At 41.9% G+C, this 23,076-nt stretch overlaps 1 protein-coding gene across 1 annotated transcript in view; it reads right to left on the bottom strand.

Annotated features, from left to right (window-relative positions):
* The window catches only part of pclob (piccolo presynaptic cytomatrix protein b), an 82,599-nt gene that overhangs the window by 18,669 nt on the left and 40,854 nt on the right, over positions 1 to 23,076 (bottom strand). Inside the window, exons 13-28 of the mRNA XM_058645444.1 lie at positions 20,799 to 21,677; positions 13,637 to 20,387; positions 11,603 to 13,170; positions 11,189 to 11,454; positions 9,987 to 10,812; positions 8,598 to 9,648; positions 6,743 to 6,811; positions 6,422 to 6,448; positions 5,229 to 5,317; positions 5,016 to 5,091; positions 4,806 to 4,931; positions 3,067 to 3,175; positions 2,778 to 2,845; positions 2,432 to 2,670; positions 656 to 703; positions 434 to 564 (exon numbers count right to left, since the gene is read on the bottom strand). Coding sequence (XP_058501427.1) covers positions 434 to 564; positions 656 to 703; positions 2,432 to 2,670; positions 2,778 to 2,845; positions 3,067 to 3,175; positions 4,806 to 4,931; positions 5,016 to 5,091; positions 5,229 to 5,317; positions 6,422 to 6,448; positions 6,743 to 6,811; positions 8,598 to 9,648; positions 9,987 to 10,812; positions 11,189 to 11,454; positions 11,603 to 13,170; positions 13,637 to 20,387; positions 20,799 to 21,677 — 12,323 coding nt within the window. The remainder of the gene's footprint in view (positions 1 to 433; positions 565 to 655; positions 704 to 2,431; positions 2,671 to 2,777; positions 2,846 to 3,066; positions 3,176 to 4,805; positions 4,932 to 5,015; positions 5,092 to 5,228; positions 5,318 to 6,421; positions 6,449 to 6,742; positions 6,812 to 8,597; positions 9,649 to 9,986; positions 10,813 to 11,188; positions 11,455 to 11,602; positions 13,171 to 13,636; positions 20,388 to 20,798; positions 21,678 to 23,076) is intronic.

Below are 23,076 nucleotides of genomic sequence, written 5' to 3'. Positions count from 1 at the left end.
TCTAGTAAAATAGTTCCTCAGTAAAAGGCTGGGAAAAAAAACCTGCAAATGCCTTTGTCAAGCCCTAAATTAATGCCCTGCAGCTCGTCAGTGGGTCCTGACCCAGTCTCTGTGAATGAATGATTGGTCAACATGAACAGGGAATGTGTAATGTAGTGGTATGGCCAAGGATCTACTCTCACAGCGTTGTATATTATCAGCCAACAGCCATCCATTGATCGGTAAAGACTCCACCAAATGACTGAAAATGAGTGCCTCATATCATGTCTTGTCCCATTCTCTCAGACAAACTCGGGAAAGTTAGTCAGTTCCATATATGACACACAGTCAATACAAAGTCAGAAAGAAATAGGGGGAGAGAAAACAAGACAGACACAGAAGCAGAAAAGGCAAGACAGACCAGACATGACACTCAAACACACTCAGGACTCACCCTCTCCCTGGTAAGAGGTAGACCTTGACAAAGGGGTCGGAGTAGCCGTCATTGTCCCTCGGGGCTAGGTTTCTAGCCTGCAGGACATGAACGATCAGGTTTCCAAGGTTCCTGTCATAGTTGATCTGGAGCTGAGGGGCAAAAACATAGAGACTGTGTGAGCCAAACTCAACATATGTGCTCTATCTTCCATTTTGTTGCAGTTAAAATGTGTTTTGTTACCTGAATTTCTCCAGTGATGGGGTGAGGCAAATTCATCACCTCTGCTGGCTGAAAAAAGAAAGCAAATAAAAGGGTTAAATTACGTGTGTGTGTGTGTGTGAAAAAGTGAAGCGTTTCAAGGCTGACCAAACACAGACATACTCCATTTAACCTAAAATAAAACATTTAGAAATTACCTTTGGGATTCCGTTGACGTAAATAGGACTCTTTTGAAATATTGCCCAAAAAAAAGAAACATGTAAAACTAAAATGCATGCTTCACAGCCAAGTTTATTTGCAGGAACGCAGAGTTGTGGGTCAGACATTACAACACTGTTGCTGACCCTAAAAGGGCTCGCTACCACTCTTAAAATGTGATAATTCTCCACTTCTGTGATGTTGCACTGCATTCATGCTCATTTATATACACATACATAACTGTCCCACCAACTATTTTTATTTTAATACACAAACGTGAACCATTTTTTTTTCACGTCAGCAACTCCACTGCTGCTCGGAGCAGACACACTTTCCCTTTCAGTCTCCACCAGTTGCTGACACGAGAAAACACGAAAAGAGAAAATAACAAAAAAACATATTTGATGTTTGTTCAAATAAAACAGATGGTGAGACAGTAATGTATGTGTATTATTTACATGTGTGCATGAACACAGTGTAACACTAGTGCAGCTTCTTTGTTCCGGTAACTTTCTTGCATCCAGCGCTCACCTATTTAAACTCTAATGGTCACTATAATTGTGTTTCCCGAATGACACATTTAAACATTTGCTTAAAAATGAAGCCTTCTTGTATGTAAGTGCCATAGCACATTTCATAAAGAGTAAAGAGAGCTCATATAACCAGGGTCATGTCGTCGACCACAGCGCTTTCATGATCTATTATAATTGGTGTGTCACTATCTGCTGAACACAGTTGCACCGTTTGACCTTCACAGGGCACTGCCCTTTAGAAGTGTTTGATGTAATATTAATGGAATTACTGGAGCCAAGGTGTGTGACGGATCACACAAGGGTACACAGACTGCGGCCAAGTACATATCCTATTAATACACCTTTATTTTATACAATATATCAATGTGGATAGTTACAGTCACACAGCCACTTTATTAGGCACAGGGGACACCTAATAATGAAGTATGAGTGACATAAAATGAATGGTTCTTTGAATCAGTGTCGTCTTTCTATCATTTCCAAGCAGTGAAAGCCCAGAGAACTGCAACTCACTGGATATTTTCTCCTTAGATCAGCACTTTCTGAAATATTCAGATCAGCCCGTTTTGATATCGTGTTCAAAGTCACTCAAAGGTCCAACATGTGATATTTAGGAGGTTTTGTTAGAAGAAACCCAATATACTACCAATAAGTATGACGGTCCAGTGTGCAAGTCCCTTTCTTATCTGTAAGTGTCTGTGTATATAATTGATTATCGACATACAAACAAACTTGTCGGTAATATATTCAATTTCTGTCAATAAACCATTAGAACTTTCTTCCTCATTCTTATGCTCAGTTTGAATTCATGCCTACATGCCCACGTACTGAATTGCTGTCATGTAATAAACAGTTGAAGTCGTGTACCTACTAAAGTGGTCAGTTGAGGGTTTTTTTTTCTTTTGACAAATTGATCTCTTCACAAATGATAAATAGTCTTTAATTATATACATAAGATGTAGACTAGCGGAGCCAAGTGACAACCTTCCAGTCACTAAACCACTGACTGATCATGCACTGACAATCAAATAATATTGCAGGTACGTTGTCAAGTCAAATCCACTACCTTGTGTCGCTGTTTCTTGTTTATGGCAGGGGATGCGGGCTGACCAGGGCTCGGCACACCACTGGAGGCAGCCGATCCAGTTCCGGAATGGAGAAGAGCCGAACGCTCCAGTGCAGACAGGACACCCAAACCCCCAGGCACAATTCCTGTCCCAGCCACACCAGGACCTTGCTGCTGGGACACCTTCTGCAGCTCTGCTGCCAACTGCTTAGGATCCACTCCCGGTGAACGCTGGCCACCTTTCAGAGACAAACAACCATCGTAATCCTCACTGTGCGCAGGTGAAACAGATACACAGATACATGCGTGCATGCAGACACACACAACGACAAATCCTTGTACATACCAGCCTTAAGCTGGACATGGTGCTCCAGGGCTTGTGGGTGCTCAGGGTCAGACAGCATATTAAGGTCGCTGTTTGGATGCATACAGGAAATTTATAAAGGAATATCAACCAGTGTTTTCTTAGCAGTAATCAGTCATTGAGTGATATTTGACAGATGAAGGGGTGTGGGATGGATAGAGGAGAAAGGAGGGATGAGGAGGGCGTGTGTGTGCAGAGACACCATATTGTGACTAAACATGTAAGAGTTTCAGTGGGACAGAGGGGTAATGATGACAGATGTATAACTTACAGTCTCAGGCAGAGCTCCACCTCTGCACATGGCTGGCCCATGATGCACTGCACTTCTTCATAAGTCTTTCCCATCAGAGGGACTCCATTCCACTCTAGTACCTGCATTCCTGTGGTGCATTTAAGGTAAAGCAGATAGATGCAGAGACTGTGGGCAAAAATGCTTCACCTCATCTCTAAATACCAGACATGATTTTTCTGAATACAGCAGCATATGCACTAATATAGTAACACTAGTCTTAAATCAATTGTTTAATGTTTTATAGTAAGATGATGACTGCAAATGACTTAGATGTCACACACTGTGCCTCTTAACACCTCACATATTTACTAAATACGGGTCACAACTTACTTCCCTAATAAATAAAATACTACTATTTCTATCTAATGAGTCTCTTTTTTGCATTATATCATATAAATACATTGCACAATACAATACAATAATAGTGAGTAAGTGAGTATTTTGGTAATTGCTCAAGTACAAAAATTCAAATTTAACGAAATTGGTTTTAACTTAAATATAATAAAATGGTAAATGGTACCATCTCAGAATACTTTAATCTGTTGAGGAGAACAAGACAGGGTTTGGTGATGTTGGCATTTGTGGAGCCATTTGCAGAGATACAAAAAAAAGAGAAATGGATTGGTACTGGGACAAGAGGAGCAACATGATTAGTTAATTTTGAGTTTCATCTTCATGTTGACTTAGACATTATCACATCACACACACACACACAGCACAGCAACCTCTGTCAAAAAAATTCATTACACTGCAAACTCAAACTTGCAAACCAAGGGCAGAGCAGAGCGTACAAGCCCTCACTTACACAACCGAAACCTGCAGGTCCTTAGATTAGACTTCTGCTTATGAAGCAACTCAGCAGCTGCTGCAACAATAAAGGCTTGAATTAATATCTCCATAACCGGCTCTGCATGAGCCAGTGCACATGCTCACTCTGTCTAATTCATCATATCCTCCCCCGCTTTATTTCTTCTTGCACCTTAAGGCATGTAACAATTGCCAATTTCTTTCAGTGGGAAGAAACACCAAATCACAAGCCTGACCAGTTACTATTTGCCAATCTACCTACCTACCTACCTACCTACCTAAACAGCTATTTAAAAATAGCTGATCATCCTTCACGCCCCTCCCTTGTGCAAAAGTCATGTCTGTCGAGTTTCCACTGAGGAGAGAGCTATGAACCAATTTCACACCAAGGAAATATCTTCAAACTGTGAGAATCTCCATTTATATTCCATCCATTCAGGATCCAAACCATAAACCCTCGTGAGAGCAATCACTTTAAAACTCTTAACTGCAAATAAGAATTGAATGAGTTTTTAAAGGATTATTGGGCTAATTATTGTGTGTGAGAGAGAGAGAGAGAGAGAGAGAGAGAGAGCATGAGTATGAGTACGAGTATGAGTATGTGTCTATAAAGATGCTAAATTTAGCTTAGTGACTAACAGAGCCTAATGCTGTGGAGGAAGGAGTTCACAGGCTGTTTTTCTGCATTTAGATGCAATGTTGGAACGAGACATGACAGACCACAACACAGAAGGCTGCTGCAGCCATGCATCTCGACTCACTGATTCAGACAGACAGTGACCTTTAGGGAATAAATAACAGTTGAAAGACCCCATGAAATAATGCCTTACACTTTATACTTAATTGTTCTCATTCATAATATAATTGAAATGTTACGTTCCATCTTAAATTTGAACTGCATTTGAACTTACCCTCGACAACTTTTCCTGTGTGTTCTGCCACACCGCCAGGAATAACCTTGGCGATGTAGGCTCCGATCTCTCCTCTGCCCCCGGGAATGTCTTTGCCACCCACGACACAGATCCCAAGTCCGTTCCCTGAGGGAAAGTAAACTGATTAGCAAAACAATCATAGTAAATAAGCACGGAAACACCAGTGTGACACGTCTGTTTTCTTAATACCTGACACACTGGTGTCCATGGGGTCTCTCTTAAGCGTGGTGCGAGTGTGAGGGAAGGCATAAGGAACCAGTTTGATCTGATAGAGATATTAAGGAAGAAAATTAGTTTCCTAAACAAAGGGTTTCCAAGTTGAAGATCTCAGTATGGAAACAATAGTGGTTCCGGTTAGGGTTAGGAAGCAATATTGGAAAGTATTGAAAGTGGAATGCTCACCTGTCTCCTGTCTGACATGTTTCCACCCTGAAGGTGTCCTTCTCTTGGCTTGTCAAACCAGTCTGTGTCCTCTCTCCTCAGATGGTAGGCTAGACAAGGAGAAGCAGTGGTTAAAAACCATGTTCATACAATCAATCGCACAAATATCTCTGATAGCTTGATAAATCAGCCTTTAAAACATGGTAATGACTACTTGGGCAGCAATTATTCTTGCACAATCATCATTTGGAAATAGTATGTGTCACACAGTTAGTCATGCATCCATTCACTTGTGTTAGGGCAGGGAAATCTTTGGTACTTCGGAGGAGTATAAACCCTGTTTCACCCTATCCATTCCATCTCTTAGCTGATATGATGCAAACACCTTTGCAACATTTTGAGTTTGGCATGCTTATGATATCATGCAATGCTCTCAGAATGCATATTTTTTTCCACCCCCATTTTCATAGCTGCTGTGTATGAAACATTATCGCTGAAAGAAGCTTTGGCAAACTTTGTTGAAAGGTATTAAACAGTGTCAGTCAAAATACTATGGATTGGAGTTGTCCCATTGTGTATTTTCACTCCAATTTTAGAAAACCACAATATCAAATACAGTGTTCAACCATGAAATGTACCAAGCACAATATAATGATAATCTGAAGCATATTGGTAGTAACTTTACTGTCATTATTGCAAAGCTAAGAAAACGTGTAACTTTCAACACAAACAGAAGAGTAAAAATGCCTGGCGAACATATTAATCGTTAGCATTAGTAAACAGTGTCAGCATCAACCTTCAGAATTTGCAGAATACATATATGTAATGTAATTTATATTTAATTACCACATTTTTTTGGTAACACTTGTGCATGGTCACATCATATACACATTTTTTGGCATGAACATGAATACTAGAAATGGGTCATTCCAGAAGGATGTGTAACTCTAATCACTACAATACGGTATATGACACATATAAGAGATCAATTGCCATTAAGATGGGGTTCATTCCAGAATGGATTTGTCATGTCAAGTACAGCTAAATGACATGTATTGATCTGCTAAATGACATGTATTGTATACTACTGAGATGTGGGTCATTCCAGAATGGGTCTGGTTTAGAAAATCAACCAGAAAAGGTGGATTATTCAGAACCATGGTATGTGGCATGGAGGCGTAGTGTCGCTACATGGGAATTGAACACTTCCTCACCTTCTATATTCCAGTTTGGGCCTCCAGCTAGGATACAAAGTTGTATATATGTATATTTAAAAATGTGTTAACATGTTTTATTGAATCTAACAAACTACAGAAACTGTGCTACCTTTTATTGTGAGTATACTTGAGCACATGCACTGTATAAGCATTCAATAAAAGTTGCAAACTTAAAATTACTATCAGTCTGACCTGTCAGTAAAAGTACTATGGTATGTAAACATGTTAAGTAAAACAAAACAAAAATTCTCTAAAAATTATGTCAGACTGAGCCATAGTGGTATAAAGGGTTTTAATCAGTACCAGGAAATACTCTACCGTGTCTGATACTTTCATGAAAGATTCTGGCATCATCTCTGTTCAAAGCCAGCATGGACTCACTTAGTGCTGTAATCAAGGCAGATGGACATACATCATCTTCTTATCAAGAGCTAAACTCTAATGATTCCTTATAAAATGGTCTTAAAACACATGTGTTACTATTATGCATTGTGTGATAATCAGCATGGACACACAACCCTCTTAATCCTTCCCCATGTGTTTTGCAAGGGCCTTTTTACTGTAGTGTCTCACTTATTTCTAAAAATTGAATTCTCACGGTCTTCAGTATTACAATGTTATGAACATGAACTGAATTTCATACTGTGTATTGATATCTACAGGAACATAATTATCTGATCTCTCGAATCTCTGCCAATCCCACACTAACAAATATGGAGCTAATACATGTCAATATTTTCTGTCAATCACTAGAAGACATAGACATCTCTCATAGCAATGAGACATCCACAGCAACATTAAGCAAGCACAAAACATTCACTTTATTCAGACAGAAATGGGAATAACATAAATCAGACAACATGCAAGATTGCAAAATCAGATACAGATAGAAAATAAAAGACATACAGTAATATAATAAGAAAGATACAGTAAACACAACACAACTGAGACACAACGATATCATGCTGAACGTGGATTATGACACAACAGTCCTTAAGAGAGAGCTAAAATGTACAAAAACTTGTTATATTACTTGTTAGATTACTCCTAAATGTGTAGGTGTCCCTGACAGACCAGGAATAACAACACAAAGGGAATGCAATAAACTCCAGTACATTTAATTTCAGGGCTTGGCAGTATTCCTTTCAAAGTGCTGCTGTTATTGTTCTCCAAAATAGCTAAAGGATGCTTCAGAATAGTAAATACAAATTGTATACAGATATACATATATATATATTTGTGGCACTGACCTACTTCTAACAAATAAAGTGCTTTGTTTTGTAGATTGATGGGGAGGGGATTATCACAAGATAATCCCCAGATATTCCATGTCATACCTTCATTTTAAGTCTACTAACAGAGGATTTAGCATTTAAAACAGCATCCAGGTGATTATAAAGCATCTCAGACAGTCTAGATGCAAACAATTGATACATTTTTAAACTTGTACAATAAGTATTGGTGATTAAGCATATGGAATTTATGTGTATGTACAGTATAAGGCACTTTACATTTGAGATGATTTTATGTTACATTGTTACTATGTTGAACGGTATCTCTAATATAATAAATATATATATATTTTTAAAAATACTTATGTTTATTCTTGCCATTATATGCCACAAGCATTCATTATAAATGTATACAGAAGTGAATTCATAGCAACTTTCTTACTTACTGTCTCACAGTTACTTACATCTGCCACAAATTCACTGATGTTCCCAGTTAAGTACTCTGTTTAGGATGGCTATAAAATATTTCACTTTAAAGCAGCTGTAATGTCGACTACATGTATGAATAAGTTTAAGCCTAAAGATTTTGTGCCTTGTAATGCTGTTACACTGGGCTTTAAGTTTAAGGAGGAAAGCTGATGCAAACAAAGAGAAAGCATGCTGATGAAATAAAAGACCAAACATGAATATAACTGATTAGTGACATACATAAACTCAGGCAAAGAGTGTTATGTATCGGTGAGCATGCATGCAATATACTAATGTTTCATTTATTGTGACAAAGGGAAATACAGAAACAAACAATCAACAACAGTTTAGCACACAGATGCTTGAGAAAGAACCATTTAGTACACAAAGTCAGTCAGACCACTAAGCATCAGCATGCATGACAAGCATGTCCAAACAGCCGTGTTGCTGCATCAGTCTGAGGATCCATTTACCTTCACTGTCCGACATGGCGCCTTGCAAGTCATCCATGATGAATGCAATGTCTCGATCATATCCCCGTGTTCGAGATTCCTCCCTCATATGTTGTTGTACCTCTGGCAGGGAATGGCTGGACCCAAACTGGTCCCTGGAGTCAGCAGAGATTGGAGGGAGAGGTCCAGCTGAGGCTCTAGCCATGCCCATAGGCTGCCCCACTGGGCTCAGAGGGCTCTCCTCCTCAGAGTTCTGAGCCACAATGGGGATACGGCCCCGGCTTTGGCTGATAGGTAAACTAGTTGGCTTTGCTCTGGCCATGCCAGAGGCAAATGCTGCATCCAGGACCTCTCCCTCCGTTTTTAGTCTAAGCGAGGAGCTAGATAAATCCCGTTTGATAGAAAGATCCAAGCCATAGACAGAAGAAGGGCGGGAGGAGGGGCGAGATGAAGGACGGGAACGTGAGCCACTGGGGTAGGTGCCATCATCGTGGGCAGTGGCCCTGATCGCAGATCCCAATCCAATGGACTGCCCAAGATTAAGAGAACCAGCTAGGTTGGCCCCCAGAGAGGAGCCCAAATATTTTTGCTGCTCAGACAAGTTCTTTCTTAGTCCAAATGTAATTTCGTCCTGAAGCAACCTGGCTCTAGCAGCCAGGTTAGTCACAGAGGAGGCCCCAGATCCCATGTAACTTCCAAAGTCAGGCTCCAGGTCCCTACTTTCCTGAATTGGAGAAAATTTTGTAACTGCTTTAGGATCTATTAGGGCCTTTTTGTTCTTCATCTGTTTCTGGTAAAGCACAGCTGCTGGGAGTTGCTTTGCAGCCTGTTTTTCAAGGGTGAGCCTGCCAATGCTGTATTTCTCCCCTTTAGGAAAGTGACGAAAACTGCTGTCACTGGGGAGAAACTGGGGTAGGCCCAGACTTGTCAAGTGTTCCAGCCCCTCAGTTCCTCGCCTAAATTCCTGCTTGATTTGCTGCTTCAGTAGTTTCAGCTCATATGGTTCCTCCATAGTGTCATCTTCTCCTTTACCATAACCTTGAAGACGGGCTGTGCCTAAAAAATCTGCCACCTAAATGAAGAAAATATAAAGAAGTGTTTAAGAGCTTTCATGTGTTATAAGTATAGAATAATTGATTATGACAAACAGAAGGGACAGGCTGTACCTAGATTTATTTTTAAAACAGTTCATCAGTGCCCTTTTAATCAACCATAATGTTGCTTTCTTTATATGATAGGCTACTGTGCATCATGGGAGTAACACAAACAGCAGTTCTTAATTTTTTAATTTCTCAATGATGTAGTTTCAATGAGAGATTCATGTGTCACAAACAAGTGAACAAAATGCATTTACACTGTAACTTACATGATAAGAAAGCTATACACTTGATGTAATAGGGCAGTATTTACCTCTGCTGTGCGCCTGACTTCTGCTGCTCTGAGTAGCCTGTCTGCTTTGGACAACTCTTTATCAGGCAAACTGAATCCAGAACCTAAGCCAGTGTTGCTTAGCCCTGTTGAAGCCTTGGTAAGCTCCCCTATGTCCTCAATCAACACATAGTTCCTCGCATTGTGGTGGTCAATATCAGCATAGAAAGAATCAGCTGAGATGCTGGACATAGGACTAGAGGCCATGCTCCTTTCCTCTATCCCTAGCCTCAAATCCAAGCTACCATACTTGCCCCCCAAGTGAGCAACTCCATATCCACTTTCTGTAGAGGTTGGCACAATTAGCAGAGGCTGGTTGCGTATTACTTCGTAGTTGGTGGTGATCTTGGGCTCTAAATCAGACAGAGTAGTTTGTCGCTGCTTTCCCTGTTGCAAGAGCAGTGCATGTTGGTAGCTGCTAGACTGAGCCTGGGCGTGGGACAAAGATAGAGTTGGATAAGGAGACACTTGGTGGTAAAGGGACTGCTGCTCATATAGATTCTGTTGGGTGTAGTGGCTTGTGGTTTGGGTCTGAGGAACATATTGGGCATAGTGTGAGTAGGGACTAGTAAGTGTGTTGTACTGGGAATCAGCTTCCGTCTGCGGAGGGATGAATTGATCAAACTCTGATTGGGGAGCCGTCCGTGGTCTCTCCAGGCCATCACCCCTTGCTTCTCTGATGTTGCTAACCTCACTATCTGACATATAATCTCTTTCCTCTGCCACCCCCTGGAGATAGGCCCTTTCTCTTTTCTCTCTCTCCTTCAGCAAGGCCTCCTTACGCCGATTTATACCCATCTCCAGGTACCTATAAAATAGGAAAAAATATTTTTAGAATTTATTTTTAGTTTTAGAATTTAACCACTCTATTAACATTACAGCCAAATATGTTCCAGGTCCTCACACATTTGTACCTGTTTACTATGTGTGAGTGTAGAGAGGTCTCATTGAGTGATGTCAAGGCAGCCTTTTAGCCCATAAGCTATCAAGGTAAAAGGGGAACCATGCAGATGAATTAGGAATGATGATTTCAGGAGAGGGACAAAATGCAATGATATTGGTAGTAATCAATTAATAGTATATTAATTTATTACTAACAGTTATAGTTAATGAATTAGTGTTACAGGGTCTGAAAGAAGGTATAAGACTTGAAATATGTTGATGTTTATTCTGTAGTAACTCACCGCAGCTTGGCGTCAATCTCCTTTTCCTCTTCATCTAGCTCAGCCTGTTTCTTGCGAAGTTTGGATGATTCTCTCTCCACCAGATCAAGCTCCTTGTCAATGTCCTGCAGTATCTTTGCACGAGCCATTGTAGTACTGCGGGCAAGGCGGCGACGTGCAGAGTTGGTGCTGTAGCCTGACCGTCCTGTCAGAGACTCATCCTCAGGAGGAGGGTCTGGTAGTGTCCGTTTCACCTTTTTACCTGAGCCAGTAGAAGAGCCTCGACCCTATTATTTAACATAAAAATAAAAATAAAAATGAAAATTATATACATGTTATGTATCTTATCATTCTACAAGAAACAGCAACTTTTTTGTAGTAAATATTTTATCAATAATGGGAATTTTCTTTAATTTACATTTTGCAATGACTTACAGAATAGATGTCTCCACTGTATCCACCCATCCTGTCTTCTCTTGAAGGACTAAGGGACATAGGATCCGATAGCGATTTCTGACCAGACTTCAATATACGTGGACCAGAGGAAAATCTAGCTGGGTCAGCAGTTAACATTCTCTGGCCTCCAAGAGACTTTTCTGGGGATAGTGGGGAGACTGTAGTATAAAAGACTTTAGACTTAGAGGGGAGATCTGCTGTTAGGTGTGTACTGAAGCCCACATCAATAGGTACATGTCTTCTATCTGAGTCCGTCTGACAGCTCAGACTGCCACCTCTCTGAGAGTTCTCTGGAGCTGAGATATGTTTGATGATTTCCACCTTCGTGTCCATCTGGACATTAGGACGTTTGATAGTTCCAGAGTGGTCAGTCTGGACAGATATCTCTGCTACTGTCTGGATAGCAATGCTAGAGACCTTGGAGCCATGTTTCCCATCACTGCTATGTTTTCGAGAGCGTCGTCGAGCTTTTGAAGGAGTATCCCACTCATCTTGGTCCTCATCATCCGACTGAGCTGAGCTTTCAGCACTTCTCTTACTCTTCTTTCTCTTCCCTACATGCTGCTTCTCTGCTGAGTCTTCATCATCTGTCTGTACTCCACTATCAATTATTCTTTTCCCTGTGTCCTGATCAGCTTGAGGCTTCTTTACTAAACTAAGTTGGTCTCGGTTTTCCTCTAAATATGTTCCAATACATGGAGTTGTAGAATCATCTCTGACTGGCCAGTACTGGCCACTGTCTCCCACTCCTGCATATTTAGCATCAAGGAGATTTCCTGTAGAACCACTGCTACCGTAATGCTCATCTAGCTGACGTTGGAGTTGCAATTGGAGTTGTTGGATTTGCTGCAGCTGTTCTTTCTGCTGGGCATAGGTCTCCTGCTGGGCCACCATGTGTGCATGGTGCTCTTCCTCTTGCTGTAAGAGAAGCTGCTGTTTTAGTGCCTGAAGTTCCTCAAGCTCCCTTTGAACCATAAGCTGCTCCTGTTCACGGTAACGCTGAATTTCCTGCCTCTCCCATTCCAACTCCTCAGCAAGACATAGCTGTTTAAGCTTTTCTAGCTCTAGAATCTCCCTCTCCATCTGATACTGGGCCATCTTGGTATTGTCTAGGCCAGGGAACATTGGAGAAGAGGCCAAAGCATCAAGAGAGGCAGCAATCGCTTCCAGGGTAATATCAGAGTACATATCTGGATAACCTGTTATAATGTCAGTCAAAGCTGGGGGTATGAGCTCCTTAGGTAGACCTGTGTCATAAGGAATTATTTGTCCTGGGTCTGTAGTTGGAATGAAGCCATACGGATGTGGCAATACCTGGTTTTGGACTGTTGATGTAGGAGTTAAGGTGGTGCTAAAGACAGAGCCTGGTTGAGTTGTAATTGCATATGTGGATGGAACTGGGTCAGCAACAGAGGAGTAAACAATTCCATCTGAGGTTCGTAGAACACTATTTACACCAAAACCAGCTGCAGAAACCTGGGAGTAAGGAGTAGTAGTCATCCCAGGATAGTCTCCAGTAGCTTTGTTCGTGTAGTCAAGAGCTTTACCTGCCATGATAAGTCCAGAGATAAAAAAATGTTTACTTTATCAAATACACATTAATTCTAAAAACAATCATAATGCACTGTATATCACTTGATGGTCATGCAGCTTGGCTTTACAAAGAGTCCCACTGCACATGCATATCTGCAGATATTTTGGCTAGCAAGATGCAAAGCCAAAATATTGAGGGAGCACACGAAGGCACACACATGCATCTGTATCAAGACAAAAAGAAAAAAAAGGCACCGGTTACTCAAAGCATGCATATTAAACAACTGATACATAAGGGAAGCAATTAAGGTAAAATAACCACATTAATCCCCACTATTCAAATGAATGAACTGTATCTATGCAGTAAGTAAATAAAATAGGAAATCCTCTACATCATTCAATCAATTAAATGCAAGCCCCCAAAGAAAGCAAAACGTGCTGGTTAAACCTGTAGAAATGCAGGGATAACCCCATACTCACCAGATGGAAGTTTGGTAGCAGTGAGGTCTATAGCACCATCTGAAGTTCCAATGAGATAGGCATAGTCACTGTTGGGATCACTGGAGAAAAGTCCTGCATCTGTAAGGTTGGACTCAGACATTGATGCTTTTACACCATTCATGCCTTTGATTCTATAAATTCCAGCCTTGTCGTATTGGTAATGGTCATCTCTGTCACCAAAGTGGTTGTCAAGCTGGGTTGTAACTGGGGGTTGTCTTCTGCAGCTTCCTGTAAATGGAAGTTTGTAAATGACATCACAGCATACACTCCTCCTACCAGCTGTAAGGTCAACGGGAGTTCCATCATCCTCTACAACAGTGGTCACCACTCCTGGGCTTGTGCTCGATAAAGCTACCATAGCTCTCACTGGTCTGTAGTTGGATAAATCCATGGCTTCTAGAGAAAGAACAGGACCTTCATTGCTGACAGCTGCTGGTTGTTTGATTGCTGGTGAGACAAGAGCTCCAAAGGAGAGATTAATGGGTATTTCCTGAGCTGTAGTTGCAACAGCACTGACAACAGTCTCAGAGTTCACAGGTTTATATACAATCTGTGCTATTGGTTCAAATGGTTTGCATGATTTGACAGGCAGAGGTAATGCCATAACATTGCCTTGTATATCGAGGGGTTTCTCAGCAGCAGCTTTGTTGTATGAAGCGATGGTGGCTGTACAAGTAACTATTGTGATGCTGTCTGTAACAACAGACAATGTGGTTGCAGGGGTGATCTGAGAACTAAGATTCACTATCTCAGGCTGCACTGCTGTAATTTGACGGCCACTGCAGTCACTTGAAAAAGACTGTCGACGTGAGTCAGGCTGTGTCAGGTCCATGCCTTGTTCTGTCATTCTGACACCAACCTTCATTGTACGTAAATCAATGACATCACCAGGGTATATCATCTTCCCATTCTTTTTCGGGGGAGGTTGGACTTTAGCTACATCTGGTTGCATAGTGATTGCTATACTTGAAGGGGCCTGTGGAAGTCTTTCATGGACAACAGAAACAGTGGTCCTCTGGACCTCAGTGGTGACCACCTGAGTGACCAGACTAGGCAGGCTCTCAGGGGGTTGCCCTAAAGTGGAAACTGACGAAGAATACATGTGACTCAAACTTGAGACCACCTTTTCTGGTCCTCGAATCTCTTGGCTCTCAATAGACTCTTGCTGAATTTTAGTGACGGAAACTGGGGCCACAGAAACACCCTGTGGAATGTCCTGTGCAGTGGGTATTGAGGTTCTTCGAGCATATGCCTCAGTGGCTATAATTTCCAGAGGCTGTTCCAATTCAGATGGGTAAGTTATCACGTGTGGTTGTTGTTCTGCTGAGGAAATAGATTCTCTTCTGTAAGGAACATGGATTCCATAAGCTTCCATGGGAATGTCTTTCTCAGCTGGCATGTTTATAACCTGTGCTGACAGTAATGGTTGCTGCATAGTTATGGATTCTCTCCTGGTTGCAGCAAAGGCCTCCGTCGTAACAACCTGTGTGGGTATATCATATTCTACAGGATGGGAAAATATCTCACTTGTTGTGTATACTGGCTGTACTATGGATGATACAGATGTCCTCCGCTTACTTGTGGTTTCCTCTGTTTTAACAATTCCTACTGGCATGGATAATGGAACTGAAGCTACATCTGAAGCACTTTGTGTTATGATCTCTATGGGAGTCTCATGTTCCGGCTGCAATGCAATGACCTCCAGTGGTGGTGTAGAATGTGAAATGACAGAAGATGAAATTGCTTTATAGACCTGTGGTAAATAAGGAACATGAGGTACTTCTGGCTGCACTACCATTTGCTGCACTTTAGTGACAAGAGGTGATTGTGTTATTTCAGTAACTGTTGGAATGATCACCTTATCAATTGTGGCTAGCAGCATTGACTTAGCTACTTCAGGTATTGGGGTAACATCAGCTGTTACAAGTTGGAATTGTGGTACTGTAGATGCTGATGATGGTCCTCTTTCAGCGGCATTGATGGAAATAACCTCAGTAGGTGATTCAAACTGTGTAGGCAGGGTTTCCACGTGTGGATGCTGCTCTATCTCCACATGTAAAGGCAGGAAACTTTGTGGTATTGATGAGAGCTCAGCAATTGTGTGACCATCTGGTCTATCTGCAGGTCGTGTTATTATTTCAACTTCTGTCAGTTGCTCATGAACAGGAAGTTGCTCACCCACTTCAGTTATAACTGATATTATAGCCCCCTCAGATAGATTAGGAGGTACATTCTGTTCTTTCTGTAGCATTTCTATTTGAGTTGCAATCTTTGGGTAATTAAAAGTTGAAGTGACTGTAGCTGATCTATTTTGTGGAACTAGTGGATCTATAGGTTGCAGTGGTACAATTACAACTTCTTTCAGTGGCTGTGGCTGCACAGGTAAAGTTGATATTGGGACATGAGGAACAAGTCCTTGATTTGAAACCCCTGGTAAAGCTGATGTTACCTCTATTGGCATATGTTGTTGGTGAGCCACAGATGGTATAGACTGTGGTCTTGCCATGGCTTGGATTGTCAGAGGTTGAATAAGAACCTTAGGGGGCATCGATATTAGCTCAGATATAATTCCGGGTGGGGAGAGTGGCTGAACAGTTGATTGTTCTTTTTGCACATATGCTTTCTTGATTGGAGGAGGTACAGCATGCACTTGGATGGTTGTGTCTGGACAGGATGACACCATGATGACTTCAGCTACAGATGGTGGTGGTTGCACTACAGGGGGTAGAGAGTCTCTCCTTGTTTGCACTTCAGCAACTGCTGCAGAATATGTAACTTGCTCCACTGCAACAGTTAGAGGCACAGGAACTGGAGGTGGATGCCTTACCAATGGAACAGAGGCTGTCCTCACTGTTGCCTGTGCTGAGAATACCTCAGTGGGTGCTTTTTGCTCTAAAGGTGTAGGCCGTACCCCAGACACTTTTGCAGACGGAACGGAGCCTCGTCTTGCAGGTGCCTGGACTGTTATAACCTCAGTTGGTGAGCCAGGCTCAGATGGAAGAGTTATTACCACATAGGTTTGCAAACATTTGGCATGTCTAGGAGACAAAGGTGACTTAGGGGATGTTGCACCCAACTTAGATTCCACAGGTCGTGTCAGGCTAAGCGACAGAGCATTGGGAGGTTCCTTGGTCCTAGGTAGTGTTGCAGCTTTCAGGGCTACATGGGGAGGTGGTGGCTTGACACTCTCTCCTGGCTTGTGGCTGAAAACCAGTCCAGCTGGAATAGATATAGGCTTAGGTGGTATGGGTGGGGGAGGCTTGGTAGTTTGAATGGGACCAGCTGTCTTAACATAGACATGTCCTACTGTTGCTGTAGCAATTGCAACTGCAGTGGGAACATGTGGCTTTGGATAAACAGTTGGCTTGGGTAATGCAGTAGGTGGTGGTGGTGGTGGTGGTGGTGGTGGAGGTGTATCTGCCACAGGTATTTCAACTGTGTCTACAGCTTTTGTCCCTGTCATGGGTTTAAGTGGAAGTGGTGGAGCTGAAGCTACTGGTAGTGCTGACAGTTCAGAGGATGGTGAAGTTCTAAGTGAACTGTACATATCCAAAGCAGGGTCAGTGGCTATTTGAGTAATTGGTGGCAGAGAGGTATTGTAAGCATTTAACCCTGTGCTAGTAATATCTTGTTGAGCTTGTCCAAGTAGAGATGAATAATCCCCACTAGGCACTTTGATGACTACATGCCCCTGTCTGGTTGGGGTCACGATGCAAGGTTCAGTTACATGGTCTGGTTTTATGTCCTCCATTCTTGGTTGTATATCCACAACTACAGACTGCAGTGGCTGGACAGGTGCTGTGCTTCCAATAGCTGTGGTAGTGGTCACAGCAGGGGTGACATGCTGAGCATTCCTTACAAGAGGCAGTTCTGTGTTAGGCTCAGGTAATGACACTGATGTAGACCGAGGGGGAGGAGGGGGCGGAACCTTCTTTTTGATGATAGTTGTTGATGCCAGAGCTGGTGGTGGCACCTTGGTTGTTTGAGCTGGAACTGGAACTACCACTGGGCTCACTGATGGCACAACTGGTTGTACAGGGACTGAGTGTACCACCTTAGCTCGGGCTTGAGCAGGGGTTGTCACAAGTGCTGAGACTGATAGTGGAGTTTGTGCAACAATTGGAGATGTAGTTGACACTATGTCCGGCATCTGGACGATGACTGGCCCTGGGCCTGATGTCGGAGAAGCAGAAAAAGCATGAGATGCACCTGAAGTGGAGACTGCAACAGGTGCAGCTGAAACTAGGGTTGCAGACTGAGCTGAAACAACAGCAGGTGCTGGACTTGGTGCGGAGGCCTGTATAACAGCTGGTGCCTCAATAGGCATCTGAGATGGAGATGATACTAAGTCTGGCATTTGGACCACCACAGGCACAGTTGACGTATCTACTTGACTTGGGGATTCGGAAGGTTTCACTTGGGTTGCTGCAGTTGATTGAGATTTGGATGGATCAGAAACCACATCTGGTATTGTAACTATAATTGTTGTTGGAGTGAACTGGGAGAATGAGCCCCCACTAGATGATAATGCTGCAACTGTGGTAGGTGATGGTGATGACATTTCTGTAGGTGATTGTGTTATAAATGAGGTTGGAGGTGTTGGTGTAGACAATGGAGTTGAATCTGATGAAACAGGTGTTTGAGCCTGGAATGGGGATGTAGAATTGGAAAGTAAACTGGAATCTGAATTGGCCGGTGAAGTTGGAGGTGATACTGGTGACACAGGGGATGGTGAAGTGGTGAGCTCTGGGGCTGATATTGGAGTTGGAATGGGTTTTGGCTCTGGCATTTCACAAACTACACATATAGGCTCAATTTCTGCAGTTTCAAAGAAAGGTGGGCTTGTGGATGGATAATCTTTGGTCTCAGAGTCATCACTGGGGGTAATGTCAGATGAAATACCCACACCGTACTCATCTGCTAGACTGTCATCTTCTTCCTCCCCAGATGAACACTGGGTAATCTTGAGGTCTGGTATGGGGAACAATGATTTTCTGAGTGCAGGATCCTGAGGAAGCATAGGCCTAACAAAACCTATAGATACACTTGGAGTGCTGGGAACAACTGCCATGTCAGTGCGCTTGGGTGGTTCAGAAGGGCGTGGTGGAGCTGGCCGTTTCTTTTTCCTTGTGAGTAGTTCATTGGAAGATTCAGTTTCCATGAGAGGAATTTCAGTTTGACCAGTGAGGAACTCTTCCGTCGGAATAGTTACCACACAGGTCTCAGCAACTGATAGAGGCTCAGTAACTGAAGACCCAGTGGCAGAACTTTCTATGGCAGTCTGGGCCTGATGAAATTCTTGCTCTATCATTATCAGTTCTCTTTTTTTCTGCATCATTTCCTCATAAACCTCCTCGGGTGACCTGAGTTTTTTTAGAGATTCAAAGCCTGTAGCCTCTTGAGATTCACTCATTCTTATATCAGGCTCCTCAACCAAGGATTCATAAAGATAGTCCTCAATTGACATTCCTCCAAAGAGTGGCTCAATATCAGGAGGACTCTCCCCAGGAATCATTATTGTATTTTGAATAATGTCCTCATATGCTTCTTCTGCACTCTTCAATGATTTTGTTACAGGTGGAGAGTATGGTATCACTGTTGTTGAAGGCTTACGTCCTCTCTGTACAGCTTGTCTAGCCTCTGATTCTGATTCAACACTGGCATAGTAGTCAGAGCCAGATGTTCTATTAGTTTCATCCATGACAGTGACCCCTCTCAGATCACCCCTTGGGGAAACATCTTCAGGTGTAGACAGTGGTTGACCATGAGCCTTAACTTGATCTTTGTCTTTCTTAGGCTTCTCTCCTTCCCTCATCTGCTCATCTTCTGAAGAGTCTTCAATTGTTGGGAGAGGCTGGGTTGGTTGCCTGTGTTTACCTTTGCGATGACGTTTGTCCCCACTGACTTTCCTATGACTGGGGCTACTGTCACTGTCCTCTTCAAGAGATGAGGCTGACGTAGGTGAAGATCCTGGAGTAAAGCTAGATGCCTGAACACTAGATGATCCCTTGGACAAAGATTCTGTGATGCTCTCTACTTCTTCATCAGTGCTTTGTCTCTGTCTTATGACCGGAATGGCTTTCCTGAAAGTAGAGCTAGGCATTGTTTCAGGGACGTCTTGTGTTGTTGAAGTGCCAGTTATGGGGAGGGCTATTTTCCTAGTTGGGCTATCATCATTATCTATGACACCTTCTCTAGAAAATGCAGTCACTGAAGTATTATCAATCGTAGCCTCCTTCTCATCCTGATTTTCCAAATCGTTGTCTTTTTCATCTTCTGAAAGAGACATTTGTCCTTCATCACCCATACCCATTATCTGTTTGCGGATGAACTCTTCAGTTTCAACAGAGGAGTCATTGCTTTCAGTTTTGATATCCTCGCTGCTGGATGAAACCTTTGCTACCTTTAGCCTCCTCTTTTGGAATTTAGGTGAGGGCGATTGCGTGAGCTCACTTTCACTGCTGTCATCCATTGCTTCATAACTTAAGAGCTTTTTTTCAGCTTTGACTTCCTCTTTTACTGGTATGGTTGGTTCTGTATTTTTATCATCGTTGCTTGTGTCGCTAACCACCTGCTCATCCTTTAATTCCTCTGATATCGGTAAAATGTGGGGTTGATCATCATGTTGTTCTTTCAATTTAGGCTTTGTATCTGTTGCAAGTATAACCTGCCCAGTTGAGGGAGAAACACTTCTTTCTTTAATTGGCTCTTTCCAGGTCTCATCTTGGGCCTATGGGGGGAAAAGACATTTAACAATAAACTCAATGAATTTCTGGCACAGACACCTTTCCTCTGCTAATTCTGAAAATGTTGCAATGCAGTGGGGGATGGATCATTCACAATTTAGCAGAATATATAAACAAGTTAAACATAATGCATTGTCCTTATCAATGCCACTCAGAACAATAATTAACATATGTATATGTATTTCACTGTGGCAGTCTTCTATATTGGAAGAGGGCATATCACAACCTAAACTAAGAATGTTGTAGCCAAACATTGATATTATTGAATTTGGCATTAGATACAAACATGATTTAAACGCAATACACAAAATACAGGATGTGGAATTTTATAAAAATATTACAAAAACACTTTACAATCCATACTTTATGAAAGTAGATATTTTTACAGAACTTACTTTTACAAGGATGGTGTTCATTGGGTCTGTTTGTGTCTGTGGAGTTGAAGTGACATCAGGAATCTTGTTAACCATGTTTTCAGAGACTGTCTTGTTCTCTGCTTGTAACTCTGATTTTGCTTCCAATATCAACTGCGTCTCCTGTGTTTTTGGTAACACCTCAACTTGCTGCAAAGATTTTGTTTGTGCTATAGGTTTGATCGGATCATCAGGCTGTGCTTCCTTTATAATCCTCTCTGGAGTAGAGGGAGGATTTGGCTTTGATTCTGTTCCAGCAACAGCTACAGCCAGGGCATCTTTTGCAGCCATAGGGGAGATGGGTACAATTGTAGCATCTGTTGTTGGGAATGTAGAAGCTGCAGCAGCAATATCTTCTTCAACTTTTACTTTCTGAAGATCAGGTTCAGGTATGGGCAATTCTGTCCCACTAATCTCCATTTTTACTTCATTTTGTTTGGTTACAGTTACAGTTTTGGAAATATCTGTGTTTGGCTCCTGAACCTTTGGTTGTAACACTGTTTCCTGCAGTGGGGCCACAGTGGGTGTGGTGGCTTCTGCTGCAAATGCCACTTGAAGCTGTGGTCCTTCTGTAACTAGTGAAAACTTTGCTGTTTGTACGGGTTGGGCCTTGTCCTCAATTTGAGTTGAAGCTGCTAAAGGTTTGGTTTCCATCATGGGGACAGGACTGGGCTGTGATGTGGTGCCAGGTGTGGGTTCTGCCTTTGTTGGAGCACTTTTGGTCTCTGCCTGTTTGGTTGTGTGTGTGGCCTGGGTCTCTGACTTGGCAGATACAGGGGGAGGCTGGGGTACCTTCTCTGAGTCTCCTAGTTGTCCAGACAAAGCCCTTTGTGTCTGGCAGTTCAGACACAGCCATTCCTCCTGTGAACAAACACACATAACACAAACACACGTTAATAAACTGTTTACCTGATAAACATGCAAAATGTTACACATCCAAAATGCTATTTTTGTTTTATATCACATACTATATACAATTGACAATTAATAGTTACTGTATGTGCATTTGGTAATATTCAATTTCCTCTTTAGATTACAGGTTTGCTGTGAAATTGCTGACTTGAGTGAACCTATCTTTAAATAATTAAATAATTGCACAAAGCCAATGATTAGACTAGTTATAGCTTGTTTCCGAGAGAGGAAAGAAGCACTATATAGCTCCAGCTGATCCGACCTCTCTGGCAAGGTGCTATGGGTAAAAAATACACCAAAACTCCTGTTAGATGTTTATACTGCACACAGTATAAAAAACTCTTAAGACACTCCATCTTCAGGTGAAGTTATATTATGAGAATTGATTTCCAAAGCATAGAGGTAAACAAACAGACCAGTGCTTGTTCAGTGTATTGACCCTAAGCCTTCATCGGGTTCTGACAAACATCTACTCTACTAAAATTACATTTCAAATGTTAGGCAGTATTCTACACAGATGTGGTTTGGTACACTGCTTGGTTAATGTGGAGGATGAAGCGGTAGACAGTGATGTGGGGGGCTGGAGCCAGTCCATCACAGGGCAAACATACAGAGAACAACAACCATTCACTCTCATATTCACACCTATGGTCACTTTAGAGTATCCAATTAACCGCTGCATGTTTTTGGCCTGTGGGAGGAAACCAGAGAACCCAGAGAACATGCAAACTTCACACAGAAACTGGTCACTGGTAAAACGGACATTCAAGCTGCTGACCGTCTTGTTGTAAGGCTACAGTGCTAGGCAGTAATCTGCTGTGTGGCCCTGCATTGAACAAACATGTCAAAAATATTCAACCTGCATTCTGTGGGAAAAAATTCAGGTCTAGAGTGAAAAATTGCAATATAATAAGTTACGGGAAAAAAAGGAAAAAAACTGATCAGAAGATGTCCAACAACTGCAAATGATCAGTAATGGGAAAAAAAGAAAAAACATAATGATAGTCACAGTAATAATAATAAATGAAAACTAAAATGTCTTCAACTGGCATTTTGTTAATAACAAAAAGGAAAAATATAGCTTTTATGCATGCAATTTCCAGAAACATAATACAAAACAAACAGCAACCATTATCTCAAAAGTGACTAGATGACAAAAGCCTGTGTTAAAAATTATTATGAAGCTGACATTTTGAATAGCACACCCATCCCATTATTTAACTTAACAATTTCCCTAAAGTAAAACTTTGATTGCCTTCTCTCCACAGTGGTCTGCAGTATTGACAACTGGAGCATCACATAAGCATCAACAAATATCTGCATCATTTACACACCCCAGTTTATCTGG

The sequence above is a fragment of the Solea solea genome, chromosome 12 (genome assembly GCF_958295425.1).
Source record: "Solea solea chromosome 12, fSolSol10.1, whole genome shotgun sequence".
NCBI classification, from domain to species: domain Eukaryota; kingdom Metazoa; phylum Chordata; class Actinopteri; order Pleuronectiformes; family Soleidae; genus Solea; species Solea solea.
This window is presented reverse-complemented; position numbering and strand designations above follow the sequence as displayed.